Raw genomic sequence first — 17,814 nt, 5'->3', positions numbered from 1 at the left:
CATAGAGGTGTCGGAACATTAATGTATGCAACTTCATAATTGTTGGGGATAATCAATTGTAGTGTGTTGTTCAGGCTTTGTCGATGCTACATCTTGTTTCATATTTAAGCTGTGTAGAGTATTATTAATGTAAATCTTGGTATATAGAAGTAAACTTTCTGGGTATGCCTGATATATGCATATAATTGTATCATCACTTAGACACATAATGGGGGTACGCTATACAGTTTAGTCAATTACATGTAATCATTTTCGCCCACGGTCATGTCTTCATAGGGTTCAGATTGAGACGACAACGGTGATTCGTAGGAGTGGGAAATTGGTCCCTGTTTGGTGGCATCATTTCTGAAGGTGACAGATGGTTTCTTGGTCTTGCCGCCTGATGTGGGCTTTTTCTTGACAATGTCGTTGTTCTCGTAGTGGCGTGAAGCTTCCCTCTGGGGGGTAGCATCCTTTCTGAACCTGACAGGTACCGCCGGTGGCTTCTTGGTAATTCCCATTGTAGTAGGCTTCTTCTTGGACATCGTGCTGCTTGGCTCATCATTGGCAACATCGATGTCCTCGTAGTGGCGTGATGCTTCCCTCTGTGGGTTGGCATCCTTTCTGAACTTCAGCGGTACTGCTTTTGGTTTCTTGGTCTTTCCGCTTGCAGTGGGCTTGTTCTTGAACTGCATGAGGCTTGGCTTAACATTGGCGATGTCTGTGTTCTCGTAGCAGAGTGGGGCCTCCTTCTGTCCGGTTGAATAACTCCTGAAGAAAACCGGTGGTTCCCTCTGTGTCTTGGCCTTCGGCTTCATCCGCTTGTTAGATTGGTCCTCGGTCGTATTGAGGTCCTGGTAGACGCTCATTTTCTTACCTTGTGACGTGTTAGACTGGGCGTTGGTTGTAAGCAGGTCCTGGTAAACGCGCTGTGCCTTACCTTTGGAAGTCACCATCTTGCTAGATTGGCAGGGTATATCAATGACTTCGTAGATGCTGGAGTCAGCTTCCCCTCGCTTGGCGCCCTCATTCCTGGGGCCTACCGATGGTTTCCTTGTCCTGCTGGTCGAAATTGGCCTATTGCTGGAAGTGGAACTCTCCGGGAATCCTTCCCGCCTTCTACGGACCAGATTACTCACCCCTTCTCGGACCTTCTCCGGCCAGACGACGAACAGCAGGAAGATGAGCAGGCCCAGCAGGGAGTTGAAGACGCAGAATAAGACCTGGAATACCAAACTGGCCTCCTTGATGACAGACAGCAAGCCGAAGGCCAAGGTCAACCCCAGCAGCACCGTCACGGAAGCCATACTCTTCAGGCGCCACGCGATCTTTGCCAGCTGGCCTTCGTCGGACGTGCCCTTGGTTTTGCTGGCGCTGCTCATCAACTTTCGGATGACGAGCACGAAGGCAAAGAGGTTGAAGAGCAACACAAGGCCAATGAAAAGGAACTCACCCAAGTAAAAGGCAGGGCCAGCCTTCAGGAAACAGCTGTAAAAAAAAATACAATAAAGCGGTCTCAAATTTAATACAAGTCTGTTTTACACTTCTAACGATTAGTATTAAATTTGTGTCGCGTGTCAAAATTTGGGGGAAATGGCAAAATCTATACCATCCGTGGGTTTTTGTCCCCTGTCTGTAGAAAATCTGGTTTGTCTTACTGCTGGTATTCCCTTCTTAAACGAACATCATTGGCAAAAATAATGGATAAGAAAATGAAGCATTAAAAGTAAATACCATACCTATCTTGATTGTCATATTCTGTATAATCCACCGCCAGAATGATGATGACAACAATCATCGGGACTCCTGTAAAGGTGCAACAGAGAGAAAAACCTTTGAGATAGCTTGCTTTGATGAACAACGTCTGAGGGGTGGTTAGTGACCCGAAGGGCCAGCCTCTTTCTCTCTGACTTTAACTGAGTCACTGACTGTCAGAAAGACATCTGTCTGTCTGACTGGCTGAGATACTGACTATAAGTTGATTCGCATAAAGTGTGATGGTGTGGACTGCATATTTTGAAAGTTTTTCATGACGTGCTTGCATTGGTGGGAATGGAATATATATCCCCTTCCCGCCCTTTTTTGTAACAGTTGGACAATCCCTCGCCCCGGAAACTAATAGTCTCTCACACGTTTCTTTTAAAAGTTGAAAGTAAAAGCCCTTATTCAAGGACGTCATTCAAAACCAAGCCATCGACATCATGCACTGGACGCAGAGCTGGATGCACACCTACCCCAAGCGACTATTGACGCCTTGATCATGAAGTGCTGCACGTCCGAATTGAAGACCTTGACCAGCTTGAGGTACAGATTGGCAGCCTCCACGCCCATCCAGGCCATGGAGGTCAGCACAAAGTAGTGCATCAAGACGGCGGCAGTGATGCAACCAGCACGGTTGGAGGTGTTCTCAACACCGGCCAGGAAGACAAGATACAGGAGCAGCAAGGAGAAGCAGAAGCTGATGAGGATGCGGCTGGCTTCCAAGGCTCTCAAGGACCTAAAGTCAACACAGAACATTATAAAATCAACCGATAATTCACGTATCATACCGTTATCCACATTCTCCAAAGGGAATTCTCAAAGAATAAAACGTATATGTACCTATTTATTAGGCAAGGGAGCTGTGTTATTTTGCTAATGAAGTACGGTGACGACGCTCTTTTTCATGTACATGAACCACAGGTATAAGTTTACATGTAGCTATAACTAAATACATGTAAAATTAATATTTTACAATTGACCTTCACCGACGTACATGTATACACACTGTATACTGAGTGTGTTACCCTCCCCCGAGTGAAAGTGAGAAAAATAAATCACTTGGGTGGGACTCGAACCCACGACTTCCTACTTTCTAGTGCAGACGTCTTACCACTCAACCACCGAGCTCGCCGGGATCTGATGGCAAATTCCATCTTATGAATAATCTACCATTTTTTTTTCAAATAACAGATTATTAAAGTTTATAAATCGCTTTAATAAACATGATAATTTGGCTATTGTTTGTCTCCAGAGATGGAACTGCGCCCTCATACTTTCAAAAGTGTGGTATATTCGTCAATGCTTCAAATCAATATTTACCTTATGGCACTGTAAACGAAAATGGTGATGATCAGCGCTACGACGGAGACACCACACCCGAATTTACTGAAGACATCCAGGGCAAAACTGGATATTGGCTCGTAAATGCTCTGTGTTAGATATAAACGTTAGTAAATGTGTTGTAAATATTAGGGCGTTAGTTCATTTGGAAAGATATATTTTAGTTGTGTATTCAACGTACGTAATGCAGCTCTGGGTGTATACAAAAGAAACGTTTGATGCCTGCACGGAATTTGACTTGGTATCGAAAGTGTCAATTAACTTTTGTCAGCAGCGTTTGGCAACAGCATCTTTTGTATCTCGAGTTGACGATAAATATACGAATCCCAGCGACTTTAAAATACCTTCTTTTTTTATAAGTGCCAGAGGGTTTGGCCTCGGATCACTTTAGAAGGTCTACATTTATCGGGTTGTCGAGAAGGCCTAAAGGAATTGTTTGAAACTAGAGCCAAGTCACATGAGCAAATGTTCACGACCAAATGTAAATGGGAGGCAAGTGTTTTTGCAAGCTCAGGAAACTTCATGTGGATCAATAAATAATTCCGACGTGTTTAGTGACATCTTTTTTTCTGTTACTCTCTCTGCTCGTTGCTTGCCAAAAACCAGTTATCTGTACATTAATTGCCTCAAGTCTAGTGAAATGGCTCTGAAGGCTGGCTTGCTTACCACGAGTACAGCAAAATTGGTGGTATGGTTGCAATGGCAGACAGTTCGCCCGCCAACTGAGGGGCGTCTTCGGCAGCCTTCGGTCGACCACTCGCCGATGCCATCCCGGAGACTGAAATCCCAGAACACACACTCTGTAGTTTGCAACTCAGTATCCTCATCCTTCATCATCTGCAACAAAGAAAATACCTCATTACTTGAGTTAAATGAGAATGCTCAGACCTAGGCATACACTGCTTTTCTTAGGCCTGATAACAGCAGTGAGATTTTTTATTGTAAAAATCCAAACATGGTCATGCACTTCGGTATTCCACTAGTAAACGGATTGCTTGTCGGAAAAGTTCCACTGACGGTTGGTGCGTTTGCTTCTTGGATTAACGCTTAAAAGTGAGACCTCTACCAATTATACCAATTAGTGAGGCCTCTACCGATTAATTTTAAAATAAAATCTACGGAATAAAATCAATTTTAGGTTCAACTTCGAAGCCTGTATCCGGGTACTACATCAGGTATACTTCATTTCCCTAACGCAATCTTGAATCTCACTTTATCCTGGAGGAAAGCTGTGACTACCGGAGCATCGTCTGGCAAATCTGTGATCAGTGCGCAATCTACGGCGGCAGCGATGACCCGGCTGTCGATGAACTTGGAAACGCCCGATGTGGGAGTAGCGTTCGTCAGCTGAGATCGGAACAGTCTGCTGCTCTGGTACATGATGAAACTCACGGGGATCGAGTCAGCTGCATACGAACACAATTGCATCAAGATTTAATTTGTCGAGTAAATCTGTCACTCAGCAAAGTATCATAAATTATTTTCCATTTGCTTAATACTTGGATAATGAACAATGGGAACATTTTTATTTCCATTTGCTTAATACTTGGATAATGAACAATGGGAACATTTTTGTGTACGGTATACCAACAGTGCATCTCAATGATCTTCCGAGGCAGATATAAACTGAGATGATCTGCTTCTATAATAATTTCATAAACACTCTACCTCCTGAGAATTTGTCGGCTATCTGCGCTGGAAGCTCCACTGATGCTACTACCTGCTCCATGGGGATCTCACTATCGGGACCATAAACGTCAATTTGCATGCCAGTCATTAAGTCGATAGCACTCTCTCCCCCAAGAGCCGCAAACCCCAGCCCGTCTGCCAAGTCCCGCGGATGAAAGGCCATCGCTCTGACTGCCAGGCTTCTCGTCTCGAAGCTGACGTTTCCACCGGCGGCGAGAACATTGGATATTTGCCGGCACAGAGACCTGACGATGCGCGACAAGGATCGGGCCACCGCATCAGTGTCCCCGAGCTGGTCGTCGTCTACTTGCAACAGGTTGCTTACGACCATCACGACACTTTCTGTCAACTGGCGATAGAATCAAAACGTATTATAAGCATGTCACATAAGCTGTTGGAGATTGGCGTATACACTCTGCATTTGCCTGTTCGGCTCCCGATGTAATTAACGTTATGGTGTTATGATGTCATTTCGTGTATAACTTTACATTAAACACAAGGCTTCTGTGTAATAAGTCTGCACCAGTCCAAAAAGCTACTTTATCATTAATTTTAGTGATGACTTCAGTAAATGGCTTGAGAAGCCACTGCTCTATTTGCATGTGCTTTCTGTCCTGCGGCCTCTAATGATCGATTCCTATATAAGTCTGGAAGTCAGTACCAGTTTACCCGTGAGTAACGACGTGGCAGATGGATATACCAGCGGACAGGCAAGAAGGTCATTTTCAAAATGAACAGGGAGCCATGTATTCGTAGCAATAATACCTTAGCAAACGATTTAGGGATATTAAGTTCACGCTTCGGGCATAATGTTCTGACCACCGACAGGATGGCAAACTGGCTGAGACATACAAATAAAAACCGTTGGTATGTCCCACTTTTCTTTAATATCATTCCATCTGGTGACGCCCCAAAAACAATCTCCCAATGATTGTAATAGCCCACTTGAAGCCCCAAATTGATTTAAGAAGGCATTTAATATCACATTAGCATTTATGTAGCTTACTTCGGCGGAAGTGTCCTGAATGTTGACGATACTGTCCAGTAAATCAGCCGTGGAGACCACAGCACTGTCGTCGATGGACGAAGTGTCGTTGGTGTCTTTCACAAGGGCTTCGGCGAATGTGCCCACGTTCTCTGCTGTCAAAGTAGGCTAGAAATTTGGAAACAATAACACATTTTAAGCAATCAACATTATAGCTTTTGTTTGCCTATAGCCTGATATTGGTGAAATTCATGTCAATGGGACAAACCACGAATAATCACGTTGAAAACTGCCACCCTGACAGCAGAACCAAAAATGCGAATTGGTCTCCAGGATGATGGCATGAGATCCTGACGGCTGGTGGATCTTGTTCCAAGAGTAACTGTGGTCGGCTGAGCAGCAGAAGCAACAGCAGCAGCAAGAAACAGAGCAAACAAGAAATGACAAGCATTACCTTGATGGTGTCATTTCTCGCAAGTCCGGCGTTATTCGTCACGGAGAATTCAATGAAGAAATCGCGCTCCTCGATACCAGCAGGTAGTGTTGGTTTGAAAGCTTGTGCCGTGGCGTAGCAGTCACCGAGAGGTGTGCACAGACAGGCAGGCGGGTCACAAGTGGTGATATTCTGAGCATTGGGATAAAGGCCAAACGTACAAATATATAACCCCACCACCTTGTCACTTTTCTTATCTAAGATTTGTTGACAGTATCTTAAAGCAACATTCCTTGCACCCTTTTGACCTGGATGACATGATCTATTGGATTGACTGCGCATGATGTCATTGGGAAATTTATGTGCAAAAAGGAGCATCCGGTCGTCACCGACATCAGAAACGGACATGACACCCAAATTAACTTATTCTTTTTTGCTTCCTCCACACAAGTTAACGCAAGATGTGGAGGAGATACTGCTACAATAGGCTCTTTCAATTAATTCATGTTTCACTTCTGACAGTTAATCTTCTCTTCGTTTCTGAGTGGTGTGGATTGTATTTCCTTAGGTTAATAAGATTCAGCGTGTTTTATTTGTTAATGTGTACCTCGGTTACGTTAAGAGGAACAACCACCTCATGGCCGGATTCCACCACCGAGTTAGTTTCGTTGTCAAATAGCCACCAGTCAATTGCTTTGATACCGCTGTGTTCGTCGAATGCCCTGAAATGTACGCTGAACAGGACCAAGAAAACAGATCATTAATTAGGGTACAGTTTTTAAATTATGGCAAGGCTCATCACCTCAGACGCAGGTGGATTTTGATCTGGATCATTCATACTACACCCTCAAAAAACGATGGCAAAGCTCATGTCTATTTAATGTTTCTGCAAGGGAAGGATTACTCCAGACGCAGATGGAGATGGATCTGGATCAAATACTACAAACTCCCATTGTGGGATGTGAAGGTTCCCGGTGTGTGGGCTGGGGACTTAGTAGTAAGCTCTGCTTTCGATGTTTGGCAGGCTTATTTTCTGCAGAATTGTCTTAAATACATCCAGCGAGGAGTCTCTCTCACAATACTGGGGGATTCCGTTCTGCGTTATGTCGTTGAGAATTAGAAGTATTTATTTCGACAGTTCTTATGAAAGGTGGCTCGCCTCCCATATGACACTAAATAGAGAAAAGTACCTTATGGCAAACTCAGTGACGGCTATCTTCGTGTCTTCGATCACCGGTGGAGATGAGTCGACGTGAACCAAAACACTGTCCCTCACATAGTGACCGGCGATGTCCCTGGCCTCCACCCAGAGGCGAATGGAATCGCCATCTACTAGGCGCCTGAAAACGAATGCATTTGTATATACGCCTACATGATTCCAGTGGTCTGATTTGTCGTCGCTCGCATTGTTAATGGTCCGGCCACCGCTGTGGTCAACGTCGCTGAAGACACGGAACTTCCTCACTCCAAGGGCGTTGGGGACGCCTGCACGGCCTCGCTTGCCAAAGTTCTGGTCGTAATCTGCAGAGGGAGTGTTAATTTGGTTGTTTGTTATTTTACTCTGGTTTACTTTGAATGCCTTGTTTTTACATTAGTATACCTCTTAACCAAGTGAAGCTAGCTACCGGTCCACATATTCTATGGGCTCCATGAGCCAGCAAAAGAGGGCGCTTTTTACCACTTTTGAGAGCCCTGTGGAGGGGCACGCTGTGTGCGTACTGTACTGGTTTGCACGCAAAGAACGCATGACTACCCAAATGTAACAAAGATATTAGCCACAGCGTCTTCGCGTTCGAATGTATCTTTCGAGGCTCCCAAAATAGTCCACGCCCCCAATAACTTTGGATACATCCGAAGTCCGGAGTGGATGGACCGGGAACTAGTCTAGGTCTCCCCCAACTCTCCTTTTCCGGCCGTTGAAGGGGTACTTGTGCACGGAGCCAGGGGGCGCGGACCAGTCTACACTGCATAATAGTAAACGTACATGCGTAGCAGCGCATCATACGCGCGTGCCGGTTATGTCGTACTTTTGTTTACGCAAATCAGATTTTAATCACGGCTGTGATTGGTCAGAGGCGCAGCGGGACATAATAGGCCGGTCCATTGGCCAGTCTATGTTGCAGTGACACAATGAACCTACCTGCATCAATGATGCCATTGGCATATACGCCGATGGGTTTCAGGAGCCCTCGTGAGTGATGCATTTCGTTGGTGAAGTGGCCCTGCCAGTCCAGAAGCAGCTTGGTACTACCGACGGGTTTTATATCGTTGAGCCACGCACCTTGTGTTTCCCATCCATGGGAAAATACTTGGACACGCATTGGGGAGTCGGTCCGGACGGTAAGATCGTCTGGATCGTTGTCCAAGAACACGAAGCGCCTGCATCGCCGTACGTTGTCGAGGTTGTCGACCACGGAAAGTACGAAGGAATAAACGCCTGGGGAATGGTCAACAAGTTAATCCTCGCATCTCAATCTCGAATACTGTTGCTTTAGGCCGATAGTTATTTGTTTTGTGAAAATGTATCAAATGCTTTGATGATCGCCACGTCGAGACAATGTACCGCACTGACATGCAAAGAATGGTCTAATAATGAGCGAATAGCCATCGTGTACTGAAAGGCGGTCACCCCTTCAAGGCAGGTGTTTGGAATGATAATACAGGCATACATGTAGGATTAAGCTTCAGCCCAATTTATCTTTCCATACCTTTTCATTCATAAGACATTCCTGTTTACATTGAACAGTGCCGTGAAGTGTTCAAATTTCAAGTTCCTGTAAAATCCACAACCTTCTGTGACTGCTATTCTATAAACATTTTGGACCCAGCAGGATCTTTCGCTAAATGAAAAAATGTGGTCATCTATCAGATTCAAGCTCAGTATTTATTGAAAATGGTTTTTAATCGGCGTAGGCCTAGGCCTACTCTTTCCAAACGAACTTACCAGCTTGAGGAAGGGTGATGCTCAGACCACTCTCAGAGACCCCTTGGTAGACGGCAGGGGTGTCTAGTATTTCGGTCATCTCGTCGCCAACGGTACCCGACATTTGCCGCACATCTAGGCTGAACTCCTTGATGCCAGCATGCCTATCGCTCCATCCCTCCCATGTCACTGTTATCCCAGGCTTACACGCAAATTTATAGAGCGGTATCTTTTGTTATTTCTATTCAGAAACAATGAATCTTTAAAAGGGTCACTCGTGCATATCCTAGCAAAACATAGCCACTGCCCTCTAATATGGCTGCTATAGACGCAAACGGTCTATCAACGCACAACGGTATGACGAATTATTCTGTGCATTTTGTAAATACGATAATGTCACTTCGTGCTGTGACAGCTATTTCAAATGTGTTTGCTTTAAAAGCCACTTTTATGTCGAATGAATAAGTCTCACAATTGAAATGCAGTAAGATTTTAAAAATATAAATATATTTGTGACGATGTGACCTTCTATCCTGTTTTTATTCTACCCCTATTTGCTCAATGGGGTTTGTGGCCAATTGCTTGCAAGTAATTGCTATTATTAAAATGTATCGTTTCTGCCAGATTCCTATTTTACTTCGGACGTCACTGTTAATAAATTACACCAAAATAATCGGTATTTTCTCAAGGTCGTATATCGTAACTCTTCTAACTGCGGAAACACTCTTCTAACTTCTAACTCTTCTAACACTCTGAAAAGTCCTGGTGAGATGGATCCCCATTCTCGTTTGTATTTAGCCTCACTCTTTGGGGTCAATAGGAAAACTAATCCGGGTCAAATGAACGCTTCTCCGAGTTATTTTGACTCGGAAACCATGTTAATAAGTGTCCTTTATAAACACGGAACTAGTGTAATGTTTGACACGGAAAACAGGCCAAAATACAACCCAGATTTTAGGTCAATCTGATCAGGAACAAGCTATAGAATGCATATCGAGCCTACATGCTCACTAAGGACATTCCTATGAAACCTGATAGTAGACTCACCTCAGAGATGATTTTTTCCCCGACGTTCAGCATTGTGGTGCGGCAGTGATTGCTACGGACACAGTGTGTGGCGCCACTCATGGCGAACGTGAAGCTTGCTGAAGCACGCACCGATGCCGATGCACCGTTGTAGTTGCGTGACATGATGCTGTTCGAGCGGTCACGATTGTAGAGGTTCAACCTTCCACCACTTGAAGCCACCATGTCAGATCTTATCCTGTAATGTATTACATATATCGCCTTAAGCAGGTGCTATTCTTAATTTGGCGCTCACTCTCAGGAAAGTGACTAAACGGTTGATGAGGCAAAATCAATTTTTGGTGGTTTGCCTGGAGTTAAAGACATGTAAAATATCTTCTCTAAGTGAATCAATCAGTGCTGTCTAGCAAACAATATTTACTAACAAGAAGCTACGATCAAGCCCGGATCTTAGAAAATTACGAGAAAAATGAATAATCGTGGCTGTCGAATAATTGAATACGTACACATCTCCAGTGGATGGTGTCCAGGTTCTGTAGCTTATATCCTCCTGGAATTCACAGTGTAAGAGGTCCGTTCGAGGACTGTATGATGAGGACCAGCAGCTCTTGGAGCTTCCTATATTGAACACAACACCCTGAGCAGCTGCATGTGTAGGAAAATAAAGAAAAACGAAAGGTAGTGGTCCAAATGACCAGGGTAATCGTTTATTATCTCATTCAATGCGAAATGATTGCAGCCCTCTAGTCATCGTTGCAGCTCAATCCTCAAATGTAGAAGTTAATACTGAGCCCATTGTGTTAGATGGTCGCATGGTCGTTATAGGCCTAAGGTTTCAATATAATAACGAAGCCCGTTCTAGACGTCGTGCTACTGCCGCGCCGAACTCGATTGAAATGAGTTCGGCAATAGCTTGTCTACAGCACGGTAGTTACTCTAGACGCCGAACGTAATAGTCGAACCTTACTTAATGCATCTGGAATAATGGGCCAGGTTAAAACAATTAAAGCAGTTCCATGAACTTTCAGCGCAATCTAAACATTCGCGCCAATTTCACCCCGGTGATGCGGACGCGAAAGAGGGTATTGTGAGCATGCATTTCTAAAATGTTTGCCGCATTCAAATTGAATTGAGTGAGGCACGGCAATGGCACAGCGTTTAGAACAGTGCCGTTTCACTGCCATCCGGAACGGCGATAGTGCGGTAGCCCTGTGGCGCGTTGCCGTCCGAACTCAATTCGCCGAGCCAAATGGAGCCAAATGGTTCTTAACGCCGCGCTACATCGCCATGCCAATTTTTTTTTAAGCCAAATTGAGTTCGGCTCGGCAGAATAACGGGTCTAAAAAACAAGAAAGAGACTAGGCTAATCGGTGTAGCTGGACCAGAAAATGTCGGTGTAGGACATTGTTTATGCTCAGTGACTCAGTCAGCCTAAGTCGGTCAGTCAGTCGGTCAGCGGGTCGGTCGGTCAGTAAGTCAGAGGCTCAGTCAGAGAGCTGGATTGCTGCCCTTTCGGTCCCGCAATAATGGTTGAGGTCAACTTGTCACTAGTCTTTATTCTTACTGCAATTCGTAGAATCATTAAGTCAATCATTAATTAACCAACTTACTGCGCACAGTGACCGAGGTTGTTGCAGACGCTACGCCTAGGTTGACGGAACTTATGTAGGGAGGACGGCTTGGAAGGCCAGTTGGCTGATAGGAGACCTTCCAGACGACTCGGATGCGAGTGAAGTCAATCACGTCCGTGTAGACGGTGCTGGTGCTGTTTTGAAAGACAGGGGATTCCAGTGTCATGTTGTCCTTGATGAGAAATGCACGGCGCTCCGATATGACTGGTGCCTGACTCGACCCCACTAAAAAAAAAAACAATAATAGTAACAAGGCGTTTTATACGATCTTTGGTTCTCGATGTGCTGAACATCATTATTACTCCGCTAATTGTTTAAAAAAATCCACTCCCATTAGCAAGCAAATAAAAGCAGCTAAATTCAATCAAAGTAACTACCTCTGCCCTTATGGGTGCCCGTTTTCTCTTTGCGTCGCAATTAGTGATAAGTGTCTTGCCCAAGGACATACGCATCACAACTACAGGCTGGACACGAACCCATAAACTGCATTTTTACCTACATACCTTGAATTCAAGTCTCTAGAACATGAGGCCAAATTTTGGAGGTGTTATAGTTAATCCTTCAACGAAAATGCAGTACATTATGTTGCGATTGGTGCTGGGTTTCCTTCTCATACACGCTAGAAGGCGCACGCAAGGACGAGCGCGCGTGAATCGTGAAGCGCGAAATGTCCCCTTTACGAGTAATGTTTCGCATGTTTATTGATGGGGTTATATTAGTGATGACTGCTCGGGGTACATGCATTATAGTATCACTAACTGCTATAGGTTTGTATTCTGTGTCTAGAAACATCACAAAACTTTACTTGTTCTGCAGTCTTGTCCCGAGAATCCACTGCTGCAGCTGCACTGGCCATTCGCACAGTAGCCTGGGTAACAGGCATTGCTGTTGGTCCTCCATGAACATTGCTCTATAGGGAGAAAGCAAACAGAAAAGTTGGAGCGATTCAAACAACGTGTTACACACTCTGTCCAAGTTAGCTCTGCAATTTCTTTAATAAAAGTGACAAAACGGGTCATATGAGAAGTAGGAAAACATATTTTCAGAATTTTAAAATGATTTGATCTTATATGATACACTATAAGTATTTCAATCGGAATTATGGCAAAGACTGTAGTGACCGTTATCACATTATTTAAAACAAGGAATGTGGGATGCTACGTCTTGGAGGAGCAGCATTAAAACAATTATCTGACTAATGCCTTACTATAAAAAAGTGTGTTTTACGATTTGCTACATAATTATTCCACTGATTCACCGGAGAAAAGAGAAACGAAAAGAAATGTTAAATTTGCTTGTACAAGATATAACTATTGTGAGAAAGCGTACTTATGCAACGTCGGTTGTCCGACGACCTTTTGTAGGCTGCTCCACGCGTTGATCCGTAGTCTCCATCACAACTAGCGCATTGCTGGTTATAGGACGAGCTGCAGTGCACATCCACACAGTTTGCAATGGAAGTGCAGCCTGATCACACAAGAGAAAACAAATACACTCATGGTGACAATGTCTCAAAGCACTTTACAGTTACCTCCTGTCTATCGGGCAATGAGACAAGTTCATGCAGCTCAAGATCAGCGTAGGCTAATCTGTAAACCTTCACATGCCATTCATACTCCAGGACAGTCGCGTAATGGGGGCAGGGGCCTAAGGTGGCACGTGCCCCAAGCAGAGGTCTGCGCCCCCCAGCCTCTCCCCCGTTAAAAATCTTGAATCGCTATATCCGTTGAACCAATGTGCCTTGCCTTCAGAGCCCCCCCCCCCAGGTGCCCCCACCCCAGAATATATATCCTAGCTACGCCGCTGCTCGTGTGTGAAGAGGCTCAATTGTTGAAAAGTGCCTTGCCCAAGACCAAAACCATACTGTCTCCAAAAGGGTTCTAACTCATCATCATCATTCGGCATAGACTTGCGTCCGTGGCCGCCTCGTCCTCAGATTGTAATGGGGGCGTATCCCTTGGGTCGCCGCCATCACCTGTTCTCTTTCAATCGCCGCTGTTCTCAGCTCTTCCACACTCTGCCACTCCACTTAATCACATAACTCTTGTGCGATTCAAATTGAGTCAGACCCCATAACCGCTGCACATACACAGAGTTCCGTTCAACACCAACGACTTTTTTTTTTTTAATAAAGCGTTCGGGCAGGAGATGCTGCTATTTGAAGTCTTATCCATAATCACAGCATTATCGTTGAATAATGTTTGTTATTTACAACTTTCAACTACCCTAGTTCTGCCAGGTTTCAAGCACTTACGATAACACCTGGGCGAGTAGTAGCCACGGTTGCAGCTGCTGCAGTAGTCGGGACGGGTGCAGGTGCCTCCATTAGAGCATGACGGGCTACATATTGCTGTGAAGGGTAAAACAAAAAAATCACAGTGAGAAAAACCTGTCGTCCTGGAGGCAAAGTTTCTGGCAAGGACGTGACTACTTCGGATCGGAACACACCCCGCTGTGCGCGTGTCTATAATTTCATTCCAAACATGTTATTTTAAATAGCACATTTTCAAAAAAATTTACTGTCTTTCCCCAAAGATAAAATCACTTGATTCGAACTTTCATGGGATGTAAGTGAGCTCTAATCTTTGTTTGCGAGGAAATAACAGAACAATTATATACACACATAGGCCTAACGGCTAAAATAATCTGCATATATTAAAGGGACACTAGGTCATAGAACAGCCCAATTGGGCTACAAAACGCGCTTTGAACGAAATGATGTTTACCGGAAAGAACACTTAAAAGTAGGATATAAACATCCACACAACTATCCTTTAAAAACTGGGCCTTTTGTGTTATTCCTGTATTATGCGTGCGAAAAAGAATTTCGGGATCCACTTTTGCAACCCCCAAAAGTCGAGCTGTTTGGGTGCTAGTTGTGATTTCATTCGATAAGCGTTCGCCTTTTGCGGACGTGGAAGAAAAGATATTTTGTGCATTGGTGATTAGTCACCGCTGTTCCCGAAACAAACATGTATATCGTACAAACTGGGAACGACAGGAAAAACGTATTTGTCTTATGGGCTACTACAGCTATAGCCCGGGCCAAACGCTTCATTAGCTTGTAAACAAAACAAACATTTTTGCAAAAATCTTTCATTTTGTGAACAACAATTTCAGGCTGAAAGTAAATATGCGATCTCCATATGTAGATCCTCAGTTACAATTTACAACTGATAATGTAGTAACCAACGGATAATGTATCACCAACCGATAATGTCACAAAAATTCAGTACAAAAAACTATCAGTACATTTTTGTTACATTATCGGTTACTACCAATAATGAAATAACAATTGACCGATAGTGAAGTGCATTTTACTACACAATCGGTCCATTTTTGTTACATTATTGGTTAGCGGTACAGTATCGGTTATTTTTGTGATATTATTGGTTGGTGATACATTATCCGTTGGTTACTACATTATCCGTTGTAACATCCTCACGTGTATAGCAACCAGAGCCCGACCAACCGGAGCAGCATCTGTAGCAAGTTTTGCTTCTACAACAAAGGAGTATGAGAGAAGACCTTTTTGTTAAATCTAAACTTAATGGTTATAGTGTTAATTTCTGTGGAGCATTCTCACTTCATTCTACAAGAAAATTAGCACGGCAGTGACAACCGAAAACTGATGCAAACCTCCTACTGGTTGTATTGACCTGATCTATTCAGATCATAAGTGAAAGAGGATCTTAGACTCTTTTCTGTAAGGATCGAAACGGCAGGCTTCGCAACCCCCAAACATTTACTCAAAATTACAAATGATATGTACTTAGCTAAATAAAATTAGGCGATGAATTGGGCAAATGCGGTCTCGAACATCTACGTCTAGCCCCCCCCCCAAGTAATACACAACTATTGAGAACGTGTCAGCATATTTTCAACATATCTCCCCCCAAAAAAAAAAAAAAAACCCAGAACATCCAACATTTTTTTAAAAAATCGTTGTTCACCTTTATTCATAGAAAATGTCCAAATGACACAAATTACCTGTATTTTGTGCACCTGTCCCATCCCCACCAACCACACTTCGTTTGACGTGATACCGGGCACGAGTACGAACACACGCTGCTCCTGGAAAATAAAAATAAACGATTCCTTTCAAAAACATCAGTATACCACTAAGAATAACACTCACGTTGAATGTTCCATTCACGGTCTGTCTGTGTACTAACATCAGTGTCAATCAAATTAAAACATCTTTACGATCCGTTCTTCTATGAAGCCAACAAATCACATTTGTTCAAAGTGTCACTGTTTTCAAAATTGTTCATTGGTTCTTTTTTTTTAAACTGAGCAAAGATATGAACAGGGGCGCACTTTGAACATACGACCTCCAGCTTGCCGTTCCGGTTCGCAATAATTTTGTTGGTCAAATTAAAAATATATGTATTATGATGCGCCTAGTCAGATTCCTTCAAAGGTATAAAATTTAAGTTAGAGAAAGGGAAAAACAAACCACTCAACTGTGCACGCGGGAAGTTGGTCACTAATAACAAGACCAAAGACAACAATAAAGGCAACATTTTGTCCGCCTAGATCAGATGAACGCAACAAATTCCGGCAACCTGTAAAGGAAATAAGAACAACGTTTATAAACATTGGTCTCAACGTAGTCTGTGACGCATTAACTTAAAGCAAGTAGCAGTGCGTGGCCAAGGGGGTCCTGGGGGCACGTCCCCCCACTCCCAGTTGCACACCCCCTGGTGCCGCCCACAAAAATACACGAAATGTGCCACTTGGCAAGGAAGTGTCTTTTTAAAGTCTTATTTTGAGTAATTAAACAGAAGAGGACTTCCCTTTAACCATACGGCTTGATGGAGTGTGAATAAAGAGCCCCCCCCCCCGGCCCGCTTTTCTAATTTGCAGCATTTTCCTTGCCAGTCGGTGGCCTGTCAAATGTTGTTGTCGGGTACGCCCTTGGTGCCCCCTCTTAACATGCTGGTGTCCCCTGCTGGTTCCACTCAACCTTGACTTACGTAGCGATAGCATGGAGCCCACTTTTTCATCGATTTGTTACGCGTTGGAAAATAAAAATTATTTGCTCCCGTCAAGTTCTGAGTGATGAATACAGTCAGCTACGAAGCATAGGTCCATTTTCCAGTCTTGTTTATTCATAATGTCTGAGAAATATCAACTAGAAAATGTCCACCTAAATCTCCCTTATGTTTTGCACGGTGGAGATTTGGAACCAGACATTGTTTGAAACGGTCGCTTTTGGAGACTACCCCCGTGACGTCACACTTCTACGGCGCATTGATACACTGGTTATAAAATATGTTTACATCAAGATTATAATCGGCACGAAATCGCCTTGGGTACCAGTCACCGATACCGAACTTAAAGTGGAGTTATCGGATAATTGATTGGCTCCTAGAGCTATTGCAATGATGTTAACTTCATTCTGATTGGCCAGATTTAAATTTGATGACAGGAGCTCTTCCGGTTTCAGAGCCAATATTCAACCGGTTACCAATTTCCATCCGGTAATTTCCATCCATGCGAAAAAATAACCACTCCCTTTTGGATATATGAAGATACTAATTGATGTTCGCTGGCAGATAAGGTTTACCTCAAATTGTGTCATGGTTTGTCTGTTATTCCTATACCCAGAATGAGATCCGAATCTTAGTGTCTTTTATTCCTATTTTTTGTCCGAAGCCCCTTTGCCTATAGCCCTCGCCAAATCCTGCAAAAAATCATTTGGTACAAAAAAAATGTGGTATACATAATTCATGTGCCATCTGGTTCAACTATCGATCCTCCCTCCCTATTTCCCAGGCTCCTTTTGTATTTTGTTTAAAGTGCATAATCTATCTACTGCAAACAATTATCATTAAAAAACTAACCATAAAATATGATAGTAATCTGTTTTTGTATGGAGGTCCCTGGAAGTGTCAACTCAGAGGTTACTTCGCTAAGAAAATATTTGGATGTTTTTATAGGTTTAGTTCCGTCTTTAAATTAATATTTTTTTGTTTTTGTTTTCTTATTAGCGATGGCTAAAAATTTACATTTTTTTCCAAGCCGATACGCGCACGAGGAA

General features: G+C 43.6%; 1 protein-coding gene across 1 annotated transcript; it reads right to left on the bottom strand.

Annotated features, from left to right (window-relative positions):
• On the bottom strand, positions 1 to 16,328 carry LOC119724185. The gene is made up of 22 exons (XM_038195123.1): positions 16,236 to 16,328; positions 15,759 to 15,842; positions 15,214 to 15,269; positions 14,023 to 14,118; positions 13,098 to 13,235; positions 12,574 to 12,678; positions 11,748 to 11,993; positions 10,644 to 10,782; positions 10,159 to 10,375; positions 9,133 to 9,313; positions 8,329 to 8,625; positions 7,379 to 7,709; positions 6,796 to 6,922; positions 6,210 to 6,380; positions 5,777 to 5,923; positions 4,750 to 5,119; positions 4,294 to 4,487; positions 3,748 to 3,918; positions 3,061 to 3,170; positions 2,214 to 2,476; positions 1,719 to 1,785; positions 1 to 1,467 (listed from the first exon to the last, which is right to left on the bottom strand). Exons 1-22 carry the CDS (start codon positions 16,292 to 16,294, stop codon positions 237 to 239), a joined length of 4,800 nt encoding a protein of 1,599 aa, XP_038051051.1. The 5' UTR covers positions 16,295 to 16,328; the 3' UTR covers positions 1 to 236.
• Positions 16,329 to 17,814: the final 1,486 nt, after the last annotated feature.

The sequence above is a fragment of the Patiria miniata genome, unplaced genomic scaffold (assembly GCF_015706575.1).
Source record: "Patiria miniata isolate m_02_andy unplaced genomic scaffold, ASM1570657v1 HiC_scaffold_18, whole genome shotgun sequence".
In the NCBI taxonomy this organism is placed as follows: Eukaryota; Metazoa; Echinodermata; class Asteroidea; order Valvatida; family Asterinidae; genus Patiria; species Patiria miniata.
The sequence above is the reverse complement of the archived record's forward strand: the minus strand, read 5'-3'. Positions and strand labels throughout refer to the sequence as shown.

What these genes read in the sequence shown, in the direction of transcription:
- LOC119724185 (XM_038195123.1), bottom strand. Translation starts at nt 16,294, where the DNA reads ATGTTGCCTTTATTGTTGTCTTTGGTCTTGTTATTAGTGACCAACTTC. An exon ending in GGGACAAGACTGCAGAACAA is followed by an intron (nt 11,994 to 12,573) that starts GTAAAGTTTTGT and finishes TTTTTTTTTTAG; the next exon opens with TGGGGTCGAGTCAGGCACCA. An exon ending in CATCACCCTTCCTCAAGCTG is followed by an intron (nt 8,626 to 9,132) that starts GTAAGTTCGTTT and finishes ACCATTCCCCAG; the next exon opens with GCGTTTATTCCTTCGTACTT.